This window comes from Rhineura floridana, chromosome 1, assembly GCF_030035675.1.
Source record: "Rhineura floridana isolate rRhiFlo1 chromosome 1, rRhiFlo1.hap2, whole genome shotgun sequence".
Classification (NCBI taxonomy): Eukaryota; Metazoa; Chordata; class Lepidosauria; order Squamata; family Rhineuridae; genus Rhineura; species Rhineura floridana.
In genome coordinates, this window is record NC_084480.1 from 2,144,900 (window position 1) to 2,163,206 (window position 18,307).

Below are 18,307 nucleotides of genomic sequence, written 5' to 3' on the forward strand. Positions count from 1 at the left end.
AAGACAGCTCCCTGCCCTCAGGCGTACAATCTAAACGACAGGACACAAAAGGAAAAGAGGTAAGGGGGAAGGAGGAAAAAGAAAACTCAGCCAGCATTTCGTACTTGCTTCTCTTAATTTATTGCCTTAATTACTGATATTTGTATCCCGCCTTTCCATGAAATGGAAAGCTCAAATCAAAAACATGAAACTTAAGAGGTGCCACACACTTGGATGATAATCCTCAGAGGCGCTGAGTGACTTGCTTAAGGCTACCCCAACGAATCTACATTGGGTCATTCATTTCTACATGTGTGTGCGTGTCAAGTTGCAGAAGGGAGGATCACGCAGCCTCTCCCTTCTGCCACAGCAACAGACTGCCATGCAAAGGCCACAAACCATCCTTGAACCTTGCAGGCAAGTGAGTGGCCGTGTTTCTCCAGGAGCCAGCCCTGTTGATGTGGCAGCTGGTTCCGGAAGGAAAGAAGGAGTAGCTCATGTCCTGCCAGATGTACCTCTGCATGGGAAGTGTCAGTCTTGCAAAAGAAGCCTCATTCCCCACAATGGGAAGAGCTGAACTGCAAGCAAGAGGGTCAGGGTGAGGAGGGCAAGGATGAAGCTAGCCCTGTCAAAGTAGATCCAGCACAAAACCCGTCCACTAAGAAGGGGACAGGGCTTGCCACTGAGCGGAGAGGTGACGCTTTGCCATGTGAGCTTGTGCCTGCTCTGCTCCCTCACAGGCTGGTTTCTGTGCCCTCTGCTCCCCAGCAAAGGGGTCTCTGGAGAAGGTGCCCAGACCAGAAGCCACTCAGACAGAACTCTCCTTCGTGGACACTCCACACACACACAAATCTGCAACAGTCTGCAGTGATGCACACAACGCAGCGTGGCGCAGGCCCACAAGCACAGGCCCACATATACACAGAGATGCGCGGGCGTACCTATAGGTGGCGATGTATCTGGTTGGCAGAAAGGTCTCGACACTGGAAGCCCAGAAGCAGGAAAAGTTCTCATAGTTTGACGCTCTGCAGGAGAAGGAGGGCACCCCGGGCAGGCCTGCAGGGGAGGCAAGGCGCTGCTTGGTGGTAGGCACAACCAGAGGCAGGAGGCTGGCTGGCCTTCCCTGGATGACTCCCACCTCCTGCCCAAGACAGGCAGAGCTTTGACCAGACCACCCCCTTCACCCTCGGAAAGCTCCAGGCTGGCCCAGCGAAACACAGGAGTGTGAGAGCCATCTCTCCTGCGCTCCCAAGAAGGCCCCGGCCCCTTTGCACCAACCCCAAACTTACGGCCGAGACGAAGCGCAGTGGAGCTGAGGAGGAGCCCGCTGGTGTCGTGGCAGCTGTAGATCCCTTCGGAGGCGAGCTGGGCACGGGGCAGGAGGAGCTGCCCTGGCGGGGCTGCCGAGTCCCCCGGGAGCACCGTGGCGCCATCCCACCGCCATTCCACCGGGGAGCTAGAAGCCAGAAAGCCGCCATGAGGCCGAGTGGGAGGCAGAAGGGGCAGGGAGGGAACTGGGGGCTCCCCCCCCAGCTCTATTCAAAACCATCTAAAAATGTGCTTATGTATTAATGGGAAAAGTGTGCTTAATGCTGTCACTTTGATTTTGAAGGAAAAGCAGCACTGAGGCGGCCACGATCCAGCACCACCCTTCCAATCTGGATCAGGGCCCCTACTGGTTCCCACCTAATATCTATGCGCAAGCATGCTCACATGCACACCCACATGCTGGCTGCTATTTGGTTTTGAAAGCACCATTTCCCCACCCAGCTGTTTTTACTGCACAATAAAATGACAGTGACAATGGAAAGCCGTCTTTTTTAACCAAACAAAACACCACGGCGACCGTGCCACAGCTGCGATTGCCATGGGAGGGCACCTCCGGCTGCTCTTAGAGGAAGACCTGTAAGAGATGGGGAGGAGGGGGGAAGCGCGAGAAAAATTTTTCTAGTGTTTTTTTTTTGGGGGGGACGAAGTAAAGTTGAAACAAAATGCAGTACTGCTTTTCAGATTCTGCATGTGAAACTCCATCTTGGGAAGCACTTAAACACAAACATACACACCCTAAACTTTAACAATTAAGATTCAGTGTTTTTTTTTTTGTTTCGCAAAAGCAGGAGTTGGGAACTTTTTCAATCCGAGGGCCGCATCCCCTCTTGAGTAACCTTCTGGGGGCCAGAGGCAAAAGGAGGTAGAGCAACAGATGCAATTTTTAACTCTGAATCGTGGAGTGTCGTCCAGCCACACAAAAGCAGAGGCTCCTCTCCATCCAGGCCAGCACGGGGTGCTATCCCTATTCCAGGCCACATTCCAGTCAGGCCTCAGTAAGGGCCAGTGAGGAGCATGGCCTGGGGCCCAAGGGCCAAGCGGAAAGGCTTGAAGGGCCACACCCATGCTTTAAAGCACCTCAAGATTGAATTTCATAAACAAAAATGTTAAGGCAATATTGAACATAAAACCTGCAGGTTTGGCAGGGAGAAGAATTCTTCCTCACCCGAAATCCTGACCTCTTAAGAGAGCTTAGGGTAGTAGCAGGGAAACCTACTGGGGGAAGAGCGGGGGCAAGCCCTGGATGCCTTACACCACCCTCTGCCAGCCTGCTCTCCTCCAGCTGATTTGAACTACAACTCCCATCAGCCCTAGCATCACACAGCTGGGCTGGCTGGTGCAGATGGGAGATGCAGTCTGCAGTCCAAAACATTTGGAGGGCACCAGATTGGGGCAAAAGCTGCAGTAAACAAAGGGTGGCGCACTGTATGAGATGGCTGGGAAGCGCTGGCATCTTGTCACATGGAATCAGCCTACTCCAGTGGTGGCTGGCGGCCCCATGCCAGTGGGGCGTCAGAATCCACTCTGGGTTTTAGTCCTTCAAGGAACCGTCCAAGGTCCCACTTTGGACTAAACAAAGAGTGAATTCCACTGCCCCACTGAGATAGAGCCACCAGCCTCCACGACCCTGCTGTGCCCCAAAGTGGCCTGCGCCTCACCTCCAGCGACCAGAGACTTTGTATGACCCCTCTGGATGGGACCACGACCACTTGGAGAGACCTACCCTGGACTCGCTCCCGCACACGTCAGGATCACATCTTTTCCCAGCTGGCCATACGTCACCCCTGGAAAAGAGAGAGTGGCCCATGAGCATGAGGAAACTGGCGAGGACAGAAGGAACTGCTTTCTGGTTCCTGGCTCAGCCCCGTCCGTGGAATGTAGCACTATTCTGGGTAATCCCCCAATAATGGGACCCTCCTTGGTAGGAAGAGTCCCAACCCGGATGCCCAAAGCTTTGTGCTGAGCAGCTGCCTTGCAGCAGTCGAACATAAGAACATAAGAACATAAGAAGAGCCTGCTGGATCAGGCCAGTGGTCCATCTAGTCCAGCATCCTGTTCTCACAGTGGCCAACCAGGTGCCTGGGGGACTGGCTCGCTTGAGGCTTCAGAGGCCAATGGGCAAGGAGCCATAAGGGAGATTAAACTGAAGGACAAAGGGGCTTAGGAAGAGGGCATTCTGTCAGAGTGGGGTCTTCATAAAGCTTGCTGTGTGAAAGCTTGCTTTTAACTCAGCTCACAAGCCCCAATCCAAGGAACGAGGCAGATTTGGGTGGCTGGAGCTTCACCCACTCCAGCAGGAAAAGGAAGCAGGCTGCTCCCAAACTGGTCAAGAGATGCGGCTGTCAGCAACATGAAATGCATGACAGACAGGTGAGTCCTTGAACCTCTGGCTCTCTGGTGACTCTGGTGAAGGAGCCCATGGCGCCCTCTGGATGTTTCGGGCTAGAACTCCCTGCAGGTGCTGGCTGGGGCTGATGGGAGTTGTAATCTAAAATATCTGGAGGGCATCAGGTTGGGGAAAGTTGGTAGAGGGAGTCCCCAAGTTCATAGGGACACGGGAAGCTGCCTTCTATGGAGTCAGGCCGTTGCTCCATCTAGCTCAGTATTGTCTACCCTGACTGGCAGCAGTGGCTCTCCAGCGTTTCAGGCAGGTGTCTCCCAGCCCTGCCCGGAGATGCCACTGGGAATTGAACCTGGGACCGTCTGCATGCAAGGCCGATGCTCTGCCACAGAGCCACAGCCCTTCTCCTAAGGTCACCCTGGACCCAGTCCAAATATTGGGCAGCTCCTTACATTCCTGTCCTGCTCTCCCACTGAGCACCCCTCCATCCGCTGCACCTGCTTCCTGCCTCTCTGCCCTGGTCGCTCTCACCTTGCCTGCTCCTTCGCCTGATTCTGGGAAGACTCCCTGGCCCTAGTTCTGCCAAGAACCCTTCAAACCCCAGGCAGACATTACCCAGCAGCTGTCAGCTCACCTTCTTCTCCCCATTCTCCCGACATGGTGATGGATGTGGTCACCAAAACAGCCGCCAAGAGGACCACCACTCTGCCGACATATGAGACAGGGGTCAGCATCTGAGAGCCAGAGAAACAGGGAGGGGGTGAAGAGAAAGAATAAATACTGTAAGGCAAGTTGTCAAAGGGTGAATATAAGGGGGGATTAATTCTCAAAATTGGCTACTAGGAAGGAGAAAACACAATCAGGACGCACACACCCTGCTCCCCATTCCTATGAGTCTTTTGGCAATTGTTCCTCCTCCCTTCTCTGCCTTATCCTCTTATCCAGCTTTTCCTAGCTACACCAGCGGGGTGTGGTGGTTTGAGTGCTGGATTCAGGCTGGGAAGCCAGGGCTCCAATCCACACTCCAGCCACAAAGCTCACTGGGTGATTCTGGGCCAGTTTCTATCTCTCAGCTTAACCTACCTCACAGGGTTGTTAGGAGGATAAAATGGTGAGGGAGAGAACTAGGCATCCCACCTTGTGCTCCTTAGAGGACAGGTGGGATAAAGGTATAACCGTTGATTACAATAAATTCCCACCAGCCCCAGCCAACATAAGTATGCTGGCAGAGGTAGATGGGGGTTGTGGTCCAAAGCGTCTGGAAGGTGACAGGTTGGGAAAGGCTGCTCTTTTCATAGGGATGAGATGGAGAGGGGGGAACCCACACAAGCCCACATACTTCCATTCCAACAGGCACTTTAAGGAAGTTGTATTAAGCCTACGTATGGAACTGACGTTTTCACCTATGGAATAAAAGCACTGCATTATTTGACTGATTAATTTTTAAAAATTAATTGTTCTATGAACTGCTTTGTGACCATGTATGGTGAGGACTACTAATGTTAAGCTTTTTTTTGCGGCGGGGGGGGCAGTCATCCTCTTAGCCCAGCCCCGAAATGAACCCCACTGTGCTGGTTTCTCAAAAGCTGCAAGGGTGGCAGGAACGAAGTCATCTGGCTGGCTCGGACCACCTTGGAGCCGCTCATGGAAAATCAAACTGCTAATCTCCGTCGGCAAATATTGGCCCAGGCAGGAATTGGAGCTGGGAAACAAAGCAGATGCCTCCAATTGCCGCAGGGCCGCATTCCGGGGTTGCTCTCCAGAGTGCCCTGCTCAGGAAGGCGGGTTTGGGCCAGAGAGAGGCAAGCGGAGGGGGGGAGTCCTCCAATTCTGGAGCCCCCTCCTAAGCTGCTGTTGGCCACATTAAGTGGACGTGGCAGGCAGAGTGGCGTTGGGGGGGTGAAGGCATAGAAGACCCTCTGGGTGGGCCATGTGGACACTCTTGAGCCAAATCTGGATTGGGGTGGGGGGGTGGCAGGTACTCACAGGCACCTCCAGCTTCTACCTCTTTGCTGCATGCCAAAAAGTTGTCTTTATTATACAGCCACAAGAGTGGCTGTATACTACAGTCAGCATGGATTTTTCGCATTCCGCAATGTTAAATTGAAAATAACCCCCATGCCATTCTGATGCTTCCCATAAACTCATTTCAAAACAAAACCTTACAAAACCTATAGTCCTGAACTCAGAAACGCTTGCTTAACAACCCTCTCAATTTTCCTGGTGATACACAAAACAGTAAGAGAGAATTGAGAGTTCAAAGTGTAAAAAAACCACAAAAAACCCACAGCCCTTTTGGACTTTTTTCTGTCAGAGTTCTCATAATCTGTTGAAATTCATTAAAAATCAGCCATGTTCACAGAGTACCTGTAATCCTAATGCTGACCTTACCCCATACTCTGACCTTCATCTTCTGCAGTTTAAAAGTTTAAAAAATGCCTGGCTGATTTTTAATTAATTTAAGAAATTTAGCATTGAACTCAATGATAATGTCAGGCATGCTCAGTAAGCACCAACTTAATTATCAGGTCAGAATACAATAGTTTTAAAACACAGCAAAAATCTAATAAAGCAAAGGCAAAATCCTTGAAACAGGAGTGTGTGCTTTATGTTGAAGCCATAAAAGGAACACAGGGCACAGCAAGGAACATAGGAAATGGCCTACTACTGAGTCAGACCACTGGTCCATCTAGCTCAGTATTGTATACACTGGCTGGCAGCGGCTCTCCAGGGCCTCGGGCAAGGAAGTCTCTTCCAGCCCTACTTGGAGATGCCATTGGGGATTGAACCTGGGACCGTCTGCGTGCAAGACAGATGCTCTGCCCCTGGGCTACAGCCCTTCCCTCACACATGCAAATACATGCAGTACAAATCCTACAATGCATATAATGCAAAATAAATCTGAAGAGCTTTTTAAAGAGGGCACCGCAGAAATAGACACTCAGAGGAACCAACAGCAATTCCGTAAATGAAACAAGAGTCAGACCAGACCTGGCATTTTGCACATGATGCATCAGCTGCCACTTTGGGGAGGGGTTGGTAATTATTAGGACTGCAGCAGATGTGGAGGGTGGATTTACCTCTTCCTCCCTTGTGTGGTGCAGGGAAAACCACCCTTTCGAAAGTACCGTTTGCTTTGGGAGGAAATAGGAACAGAGGAAGCTGCCTTACACGGAGTCAGAGTATCGATCCATCTAGCTCAGTATTGCATACACTGACCGGCAGGGGCTCCCCAGGGCTTCAGGCACGATTCTCTCCCAGTGCTACATGGAGATGCTGCCACCGGGGACTGAACTTGGACCATGTGAAGGCAAAGCGTGTGCTATGACCCTTCCCTGTTACAAAATCCTCGGTTGCATTCAACATCGACTTTGGCCCCGAGAGCGCTAGCCCTCAGGGTTGCAGGGCGCAAAGGTCTTTTCAAGCCATTCTGACTACTAAAATCAGACAAGCACAAACAAAGACTCTCTTTCGAGGAGGCAACAGCAGGGCCACAATGACCCCCTAACCCTCGCCACGAATGGGATTTTCCTTGGAGGTGACAACAGCACCTGTCCCTTCTCCCTGCACCACCCTCAGCCCACACTGGAGGTCAGGAAAGCATGAAGAGAACTTGGTACTGAGAATTCCTGGCAAACATCCTCCGCCGATAAACGTACAATCTGTCCTTGGCCAACGGCAAACGGCAAACAATATTTTTCTTTGAGAACAATGAGGCGACTCCAGCAGTTTTGCTTCCCACCTGCCAACAGGCCAGGCTTACTCATCCCGGGTTCGGCAAACGCTGGCTCTGGGGCACCACTGGCTCCCTGCACTTTTCAGGGATGGAGTGGCCGGACCACACCAATGGGTCATCCAGCTAGGCAGCCAGTCTCTGGTAACAGCCTTCCCTGGGCACTACAGCAGAAAGGCTGAGGGAGTAGCTATGGAGGCATCCTGATCTGCTCCCTGCCTGTCATTCCCTGGGCCTGATTGGGATCAATTTACTAGCTAAAGCCATGAAGCACAAAGTGAACCAGAAGGGTGGGATTTTCCAGTCTTTTCCAAACCCTACTCAGTTTCATTCATGTTTACATCCCACCCTTCCTCAAAGCCAGCTTATGTGGCTCCCCCCGTTCTATCCTCACAACAAACCTGCAAGGTAGGTCAGGCCGAGAGAGAGCAACTGGCTCAAGGTCACCCAGTGAGATTTGTTGCTAAGTGGAGGGCTTGAACCAGGATTTATCCCATTGACCAGTGTCCACAGCTAGACGTTGTTACCCAGATTGCAGCTTGTTAATTTGTCCCCAACATGAACCTGCCTGGACTCTGAGATGTTCGTCTTCTTTGGGTTGTCTCCTGCCATCTGAGGTGAGGCAAAACCAAGGCCGAGGGAGGGCTTCTCAGTGATGGCACCCCATCTTTGCAATGCCCTCCCAAGAGAGGCTCACCTGGTACTGGCTTTGTACCTCTTGGCACCAGGTGAAAAAGTTTTCATTTGTTCTGGGACTTTGGGCTGCTGTAACGTCTTCTTATCTTGTTGGCCCTGCCTTTATGAGGTTTTAACATCGGTCTTTGTTTACAGTGTCCTGTTTTCATATTTTATTATTGATGACCGGCTTTGTTGTTTTAACAATTTAAAAAAACACACAAACAAACTGTTATCCTCTCTGGGAACTCTTTGGGGCTGGAGAGTGGGGTCTATGTTGTGTGTGGTGGTTTGGTTTTATTTTATTTTAAATTGTATTGGGATGGTGTTACATAACATGGCATAGGAGGAGACCTCAGGGTGAAAGGTGGGTAAGAAACCTAAATAAAATAAAATAATAAATAAATAAAATCTTTTTTGGGGAGGGGGTGTACTCAATAGAGCCAAAGAGCACTGAGCTAGCCCCATGGGCTCTGTTTCCTGGCCATGCTAAAGCAGCCTTTGCCAACCAGCAGTTTTATTTATTTATTAATTATTTGATTTATATCCTGCCCTTCCTCCCAGCAGGAGCCCAGGGCAGCAAACAGAAATGCTAAAAACACTTTAAAACATCATAAAACAAAACAACGTTAAAAACATTTTAAAATTTAAAAACATCTTTTAAAAAAAGGGTTAAAACATATTATTAAAGAAAGCATATTAAAAGCAATTCTAACACAGACGCAGACTGGGATAGGTCTCAACTTAAAAGGCTCGTTGGAAGAGGAAAGAACTCCAAGCAACAACTCCCAACAGGCTGATGGAAATCGTATTTCAAAACAGCTGGAAGGCACCAGATTGGCAAAGGCTGTGCGGGAGGGTGAAGGAATGTTATGAATGTTCTGGGCCACAGCTCAGTGGTGGAGCATCTGCGATGCGTGTGGAACGTCCCAGGTTCAGTCCACAGCATCTCCAGGTAGGGCTGGGAGACCCTTGCTTGAAACCCTGGAGGGGGTGGGAAAGGCACTGCCGGTCTGTGCAAACAACATTGAGCTAAATGGACCAATGGTCCGACTCAGAATAACGCAGCTCCCTATGACTGGTGCATGCGTCTCTCTCACACACGGGAGCTGTCAAAAATGTAACTGCATTCCCTTCCTCCGAATGGAAACGCTCCTGTTCAGGGCCCCATCCAAAGACGACACCCATCCTCTTGCCTTCAGCATGGCCACAGAGCATGCTGACTCCCCACTGGGCTCCCCCCCCCCTTTATATGGTGTGGAAATGGGGTGGCCGGCCTTCCGATTAGCAGGGATTATAACCTTGACTTACAAAGCCCTGATCACACTGAGCAACTCAACAAGGTCACTTCCGCCCAGCCCTCTATCTCTGCTGACCTTCACACCAGTGGACCGCAGTCACGTGAGGACTGGAGAGCGAAAGAAGGTCCTCAGGGCCAGTATTTCCAAGTTGGGATGGGAAATACTCCCTGCTGTGTAGACAATATTTAGATAGAAGGACCAGTGGTCTGATTTAATACAAGATGACTTCCAACGTTCTTATGGGGCAGAAATGTATTTTAGATCCACTGATGCTCAAGAAACAGAACCTCTTTCAGTGGGCCTGTGCCTACTCCTATGGGAGTGATTTGAGCACTGCCTCACTCCTGCCCCCGCTCCCCTCCATGACTTGCTGTAAGGAGCCAGTGCAGATCCCTTTCCAGGTTGCAGAGTTCATTCCAGAGGGCTTAGTGTGCAAGTGGAGAGTGATGGGTGGACAGAGAACCCCTCCCGCAATCTGGTTTCAATAAATGCCCGTTCCCAGAGAGCTGTTTCCCGGGAAAGGGTCCAAGGATGGAGTTCAAGCACCCCCTGCCCCCCTAACTAAATGAGTGACAAACCTCAGGGCAGGCTGCTTCGTGAGTGGGAGGATCTCTCCTTCATTGCCCCTGATCCCCTTACAGTCAAAGAGGTGCCTGTGTCAAATGAGCGGATGTGATGCAACGCAGGCCGCCGGGAATCACCTGTGCTGAGCGCGACAGTGGGGGCAGAGAGGATGACCTTGCCACTGGCATGCTGGAGGAAGCACATTGTAGGCACTTGCTGCCACGCTGGTCACAGGGCATGACAGATACCAAATTTCCAAGATGATGGTTTGGGACTGGGCTAGTCTGGACCAGGAGGGGCCTGACATTTTAAAGGCAAAGGGCATTTAGCAAAGACATAACACTGAAATGGCCACATTTTGTCTATTTTCTTTCTTCTGTGCCAGCTAATATCCCACAGATATTAAGTACCCTTGATGACATTAGTATTAGTACGCAAACAATCTGCCATATTGCATGCATGTGCAAGAGACAGAGAATGAACCGAGTGCTAAATCTCCAGCCTGCTGCCATGGGGCTAAGGTTGAGGGCCAAGGCTGGACATGGTGCTCACTGGCAAGAAGTGAGCCCAGACCCACTTTCTACCTGAGCAGCAGCCTGGATCTAGCAGCATAAAAGCACAGGAAGAGCCCTCACCTCTGAAGAAGGCAAAATGGGTCCAAGCCGTCATTACCAAAGTGGCGTAATGATTAGTGTGTTGGACTTTGGCCAGCCTTCACCAACCTGATGCCCTCAGATGTTTTGGACTACAGTTCCCACCACCCCCACCTTGCACAGCCGCATTGGCTGGAGCTCATGGGAGTTGTAGCACAAAATACCTGGAGGGCATCAGGTTGGTGAAGACTACCTTAGCCCAGGAAGGCTAGATATGCCTGTTTTCTCAGTTGGGTCAAGCAGCAGCTTACAGGGAGGTCAGTAAGAAAACGGCACAGGGGGACAAGGGTTAACCCCTTCTTTCCTAGCTCCCCTGAGTCCCCCCCCCCCAGCTGCTTTTTGTAAAGGAAAAAGATGGCCAGGAGTTCCAGCTCCAGAAATCTGGATCATGAAGACATGCACAACACAACTGTCCCAGAAGACAGTTACGTCCTGATCAAGGTTGTGGAACTGGCCACGGCGGCATGTTGGAAGCAGCCATTCTTCTCAGCTTCGTGCCAACAGAAATCTGAACTGGAAAAGGTAAAGAGAAGCTAACTCAAGACTGGTATTAAAGTGAACTTCAGTGGCAACGTCTGCTGACAATGCCATGACTTCCCAACATCTGACAGCGGAAAATGCACATTTTAGTTTTACATATCACACCCGTATGAAGGGTAGGAACCAAATAAATGAGTCCCTTCCACTGGTCTGGTAGGTAAGTCCTTGCCAAAGAATTCTGGAATATTCACTTCAGAGTATTCAATTTTCTACAACTCAAAAAAAAAAAGACCTTGCTATATTTGGATAGCATCAGTCTGAAAATACATTCAGCACATGCTTAGCAAAGCTGCTATGATCCAACCTCCCAAAGAAAACAGCCAATCTTGGCTCAGCCAAAAGAGCTGCTCTTGGCAAGCTGGTGAACCTAGTCTTGGGAACAAATTCAGCCCACAACATCAAGTGCCCCTCCCCCCAAAAAACAGGGCAACAGGCAGCACACTTCTGGGAGGGATATATAATTACCAGCCTGGTGCTGCACAAGGTCAGATTTAGTGAGATGTTTAGTGCTCAGTGAATGTACTGCCTTCAAGTCGATTCCAACTTATGGCGACCCTCTGAATAGGGTTTTCATGAGGCTGAAAGGCAGTGACTGGCCCAAAGTCACCCAGTAAGCTTCATGGCTATGTGGGGATTCGAACCTGGTCTCCCAGGTTATAGTCCAACACCTTAACATGTTATCATGGAGAACGATGGTCTCGGGGAAGGAGAGCATCCAGCTGAGGAAGAGGGCAACGATCCCTTAGAAGGGACCCACTCCTTGGGGGATGAGCAGCTATCCTCTCGTGCCGAGGATATATCTCCAGGGGGTGGAGGGATCCTTGTAGTGGGTGATTCGATCATTAGGAACATAGACAGTGGGGTGTGTGATGGGCGTGTAGACCGCAAGGTGTTTTGCCTGCCTGGTGCGAAGGTTGCGGATATCGCCCGTCGTTTAGATAGTTTGGTAGACAGTGCTGGGAAGGAGTCAGTGGTCGTGGTGCACGTTGGCACCAACGACATGGGGAAATGCAGCCGTGAGGTCCTGGAAGCAAAATTTAGGTTGCTAGGTAGGATGCTGAAAGCCAGGACCTCCAAGGTGGCTTTCTCTGAAATGCTACCGGTTCCACGCGCAGGACCAGCCAGACAGGCCCAGCTTCGCAGTCTCAATGCGTGGATGAGACGATGGTGTCGGGTGGAAGGGTTCGGATTTGTTAGGCACTGGGGAACATTTTGGGACAAGCCGGGCCTGTACAAAAGGGACAGGCTCCACTTGAACCAGAATGGAACCAGACTGCTGGCACTTAAAATTAAAAAGGTAGCAGAGCAGCTTTTAAACTGACTGAGGGGGGAAACCCGACAGGAGCTGAGAAAGGTCCGGTTCGGAATAAACCTCCCCCCGGGATAAAAACCAAAGAAATGATGAAATTTTGAAAGGGGTAGGCCTAGAAGTAGGCATTGTGAGAGCAGGGGCACAGGATATAAATTCAGAAGAGCAAAATTACCACAGGCCTAACCACAAGTGCCAAAGACACTTGAAGAGAGACACTGCTTACAAGTGCCTGTACGCTAATGCTAGGAGCCTCCGAACTAAGATGGGAGAACTGGAGTGCTTGGTCTTAGAGGCGAGCATTGATACAGTGAGCATAACGGAGACCTGGTGGAATGGAGAAAACCAGTGGGATACGGTTATCCCTGGATATAAACTATATCGGAAGGACAGGGAAGGACGTATTGGTGGCGGAGTCGCTCTATACGTGAAAGAAGGCATTGAATCCAGCAAGCTCGAAACCCCCAAAGAGGCAGACTCCTCCACAGAATCGTTGTGGGTGGTGATACCATGCCCCAGGAGGGACTTAATACTGGGAACGATCTATCGTCCCCCTGATCAAAATGCTCAGGGAGACCTTGAGATGAGATATGAAATTGAGGAAGCATCCAAACTAGGAAATGTGGTAGTAATGGGTGACTTCAACTACCCAGACATAGACTGGCTGCATATGTGTTCCAGTCATGACAAAGAAGCAAAGTTTCTAGATATTCTAAATGACTATTCCCTAGATCAGTTGGTCATGGAACCGACCAGAGGGACGGCAACCCTGGACTTAATCCTCAGTGGGGACCGGGACCTGGTGCGAGATGTAAGTGTTGTTGAACCGATTGGGAGCAGTGACCACAGTGCTATTAAATTAAACATACATGTAACTGGCCAATTGCCAAGAAAATCCAACACGGTCACATTTGACTTCAAAAGAGGAAACTTCACAAAAATGAGGGGATTGGTAAAAAGAAAGCTGAAAAACAAAGTCCAGAGGGTCACATCACTCGAAAATGCTTGGAAGTTGTTTAAAAACACTATATTAGAAGCTCAACTGGAGTGCATACCGCAGATCAGAAAAGGTACCGCCAGGGCCAAGAAGATGCCAGCATGGTTAACGAGCAAAGTCAAGGAAGCTCTTAGAGGCAAAAAGTCTTCCTTCAGAAAATGGAAGTCTTGTCCGAATGAAGAAAATAAAAAAGAACACAAACTCTGGCAAAAGAAATGCAAGAAGACAATAAGGGATGCTAAAAAAGAATTTGAGGAGCACATTGCTAAGAACATAAAAACCAACAACAAAAAATTCTATCAATACATTCAAAGCAGGAGACCATCTAGGGAGGCAATTGGACCCTTGGATGATAAGAGAGTCAAAGGTGTACTAAAGAACGATAAGGAGATTGCAGAGAAGCTAAATGAATTCTTTGCATCTGTCTTCACAGTGGAAGATATAGGGCAGATCCCTGAACCTGAACTAACATTTGCAGGAAGGGATTCTGAGGAACTAAGACAAATAGTGGTAACGAGAGAGGAAGTTCTAGGCTTAATGGACAATATAAAAACTGACAAATCACCGGGCCCGGATGGCATCCACCCGAGAGTTCTCAAAGAACTCAAAGGTGAAATTGCTGATCTGCTAACTAAAATATGTAACTTGTCCCTCGGGTCCTCCTCTGTGCCTGAGGACTGGAAAGTGGCAAATGTAACGCCAATCTTCAAAAAGGGATCCAGAGGGGATCCCGGAAATTACAGGCCAGTTAGCTTAACTTCTGTCCCTGGAAAACTGGTAGAAAGTATTATTAAAGCTAGATTAACTAAGCACATAGAAGAACAAGCCTTGCTGAAGCAGAGCCAGCATGGCTTCTGCAAGGGAAAGTCCTGTCTCAGTAACCTATTAGAATTCTTTGAGAGTGTCAACAAGCATATAGATAGAGGTGATCCAGTGGACATAGTGTACTTAGACTTTCAAAAAGCGTTTGACAAGGTACCTCACCAAAGGCTTCTGAGGAAGCTTAGCAGTCATGGAATAAGAGGAGAGGTCCTCTTGTGGATAAGGAATTGGTTAAGAAGCAGAAAGCAGAGAGTAGGAATAAACGGACAGTTCTCCCAATGGAGGGCTGTAGAAAGTGGAGTCCCTCAAGGATCGGTATTGGGACCTGTACTTTTCAACTTGTTCATTAATGACCTAGAATTAGGAGTGAGCAGTGAAGTGGCCAAGTTTGCTGACGACACTAAATTGTTCAGGGTTGTTAAAACAAAAAGGGATTGCGAAGAGCTCCAAAAAGACCTCTCCAAACTGAGTGAATGGGCGGAAAAATGGCAAATGCAATTCAATATAAACAAGTGTAAAATTATGCATATTGGAGCAAAAAATCTGAATTTCACATATACGCTCATGGGGTCTGAACTGGCGGTGACCGACCAGGAGAGTGACCTCGGGGTTGTAGTGGACAGCACGATGAAAATGTCGACCCAGTGTGCGGCAGCTGTGAAAAAGGCAAATTCCATGCTAGGGATAACTAGGAAAGGTATTGAAAATAAAACAGCCGATATCATAATGCCGTTGTATAAATCTATGGTGCGGCCGCATTTGGAATACTGTGTACAGTTCTGGTCGCCTGATCTCAAAAAGGATATTCTAGAGTTGGAAAAGGTTCAGAAGAGGGCAACCAGAATGATCAAGGGGATGGAGCGACTCCCTTACGAGGAAAGGTTGCAGCATTTGGGGCTTTTTAGTTTAGAGAAAAGGCGGGTCAGAGGAGACATGATAGAAGTGTATCAAATTATGCATGGCATTGAGAAAGTGGATAGAGAAAAGTTCTTCTCCCTCTCTCATAATACTAGAACTCGTGGACATTCCAAGAAGCTGAATGTTGGAAGATTCAGGACAGACAAAAGGAAGTACTTCTTTACTCAGCGCATAGTTAAACTATGGAATTTGCTCCCACAAGATGCAGTAATGGCCACCAGCTTGGACGGCTTTAAAAGAAGATTAGACAAATTCATGGAGGACAGGGCTATCAATGGCTACTAGCCGTGATGGCTGTGCTCTGCCACCCTAGTCAGAGGCAGCATGCTTCTGAAAACCAGTTGCCGGAAGCCTCAGGAGGGGAGAGTGTTCTTGCACTCGGGTCCTGCTTGCGGGCTTCCCCCAGGCACCTGGTTGGCCACTGTGAGAACAGGATGCTGGACTAGATGGGCCACTGGCCTGATCCAGCAGGCTCTTCTTATGTTCTTATGTTCTTAACCACTACACCACACTGGCTCTCATGCTTAGTGAAAAGCATCTGGAGCTAGCTGAAAATATTCCTTTAATTAGCTGGCAGTATGTTACTAGACTAAGGCTTTATTGTTCTGAGTTAACCATAGATCCTGAATACGAGTTTTCATTTCTTGTAAAGCACAACTCCAGAATAAGCATTGCTGTGTGCTGGGACTCGCTGGCCCCTCCTAACTCCCCGAAACCACAGCAGGATTAGCCTGTGGGTATCACACTGTCCCCTCCAGGCATTAGCAAAACAGCAAGGTTAAATCCTTTTTAAGCCTGGACCAGGCAAAAAGGACTTTGGTGAACCAAGATGTCTGGAATAGGTTGACATGGAAAAAATAACGTCTCTCCAACCTATAATGGATTTGCATGTTTATTTATACACAGATTCCAGGGACCTAGTGGGAAGAGGGGCTGCAAACAGAGCAGAAATCTGAAACAGACCAATTGGAGGCCCACTCGCTTGCCAATTGCTTTCTCTCTTTATTAACACCCAAGGGAGGGGGCAGAGGGCTGAGTGGAGAAAGCAGCCTGCCATACAGACAACAACAAAAGGGGATTCAGTCAGGAACTTCTGTTCAGCAAAGCCAGAGCGACTTCTAGGGGTTCACACAGCAGTGGTAAAAGAGAGCGGGTCAGGTCAGGCTGTGGTTTTGAAGAGGGGCCAGCTGGGTGTTGTGTCTATATTAGGCAGGGGGACCCACCTCTGACATGGCCACAGCACACCAGCTGCTTGCCCGCTGCCCATGCCAAACGGCTGCAGACCACAGAAGGCTGTAGTGCATCTGAAGGAAGAGGTGCAATACCATTTTAGAACAGGTTTCCTTTGCAAGCAACTCCCTCCATGGCTTTTTCAGCGCTGCAAAGCCTATAGCATGTTTATGAGCCTGGCAGGATCTTTGCAGAGCCGTCTCTACCAACAAATCCCTCCAGCAGGACACAAACACTAGTGTTTAGTCTGTGCCCACCACTGTCACTCTGTTTGTTTATTATCGCCCGCTGTGGCTCACGGGAGGGTCCAGTGGGCTGTTTTTCCACCCTCTGCTCTTTGATTTCCTTTTCTGAAGGCGGCTCCAAAACTCATGGACAGTCCCACAAGAAAAATAGATATCATTTTCAACAGCCACATCTGTACAGATCAATCAAACCTGAGGGGCTTTCAAAATGACAGGCCTGAGAACACAGAAGGAAAGTCTTTGGTAGTAACTCAGGGCACAAGCCATGCTGGTGAGCAATCTGGAGCCCCCCCAGTCAAATTGGGGCGTCAGCTTTGCAACAGAGAGAGCCTTCACCATTGGCGCATCTGTGATTCTACATTCATGGTCACTACATATCTGCTTACCTAATTATTTCTCCCCTTCGTATGGACTCCCTGGTTTATTTATTTATTTATTACATTTGAATACCACCCCAATGCCAAAGCTCTCTGGGTGGCTTACAGCAATTAAAGCATTAAAAACAGAAGAAATATACAAATTTAAAAACACATATTTAAAAGCCAATGGTTGTCTCATTGCTCACATTCTACTCACATTGTCCTTTGGGCAAAATATTATTTGAAGGCATCAAATAGTTCTTTGACCCTGAACACTGCCTCTGCCAAGACCTTGTCACAAAAAATCAGACCTTATAGGGGAGAAGAGCCCATTGGAATGAGGGCAAAATGTGGTTTCTATTTGGGTAGCTTTCAAACCTTTCAGGGCAGCATGAATCACAAGGCTGGCCTGCTCAGTTATTTTCTTATATATCCAAATGTTTGGTGGTTTAATGACTGTGGAACTCAGGGCCACAGGATGGGGCTGGGCCAAGGCCAGAGGTCTGGCAATTTCCCCTCAGGAATTGGGATTGCATGAGACAGACAAGCGTTTCCAGATGAACAACCCCTGCCAGGAATTTGGGCGCGGTGTGTGTGCGTGAAGAAGAGACGCTTTTGAACTGAAGCTAATCTATTGGCGGCAAAAGGTTGAGTGGACTCATTGGCATTACATATCCAAACTGCTTTCAGGCTGGTTTATCTGTCAGCACAAGAACCTTGGAAATGGTACCTTTGTGCAGGCCCTGAGAATTCACAGAAGACCTCACTTGTCAGTATGGACTGTTAAACAGGCTTGAAACAGATCTCGGCGTGTCAAGGGAAAAGTCGTTCATGGTGTGAAGAAAGTGGATAGGGAGAAGCTTTTCTCATCGCCCACAACGCAAGAACCCCGCCAGGGATATCCAGTGAAGCTGAAGAGTGAGAGATTTAGGACAGGCAACAGGAGGCGCTTCTTCATACAGAACGTAGGGAAACCAAGTCTTGAATTTTAAACTGCTATTGAGAGCCAGTGTGGCATAGTGGTGAATGTGTTGGACTACAACCAGGGAGACCAGGGTTCGAATCCCCACACAGCCACGAAGCTCCCTGGGTGACCTTGGGCCAGTCACTGCCTCACAGCCTCAGAGGGAGGCAATGGTAACGCCCCTCTGAATACCGCTTACCATGAAAACCCCATTCATGGGGTCGCCATAAGTCAGGATCGACTTGAAGGTAGTCCATTTCCATTTTCAAACTGCTGTTAACTGTAACCTGCCCTGGGACCTGCTGGTGAAGGAAGGGCAATAAACGTAACAACAACAGAATTCACCAC

General features: G+C 49.2%; 1 protein-coding gene across 5 annotated transcripts in view; it reads right to left on the reverse strand.

Annotated features, from left to right (window-relative positions):
- IL11RA (interleukin 11 receptor subunit alpha) overlaps positions 1-18,307 on the reverse strand; it is a 139,891-nt gene that overhangs the window by 22,233 nt on the left and 99,351 nt on the right. For all 5 annotated transcript variants that reach the window (XR_009760922.1, XM_061613062.1, XM_061613040.1 and 2 more), the window contains 4 exons: positions 4,284-4,383; positions 3,032-3,092; positions 1,269-1,435; positions 921-1,035 (listed from right to left, as the gene is read on the reverse strand). Coding sequence is in view for 4 of the 5 variants with exons in the window: in XM_061613062.1 (XP_061469046.1) it covers positions 921-1,035; positions 1,269-1,435; positions 3,032-3,092; positions 4,284-4,383 (443 nt within the window). In the remaining variant the exon portion in view is untranslated. The remainder of the gene's footprint in view (positions 1-920; positions 1,036-1,268; positions 1,436-3,031; positions 3,093-4,283; positions 4,384-18,307) is intronic.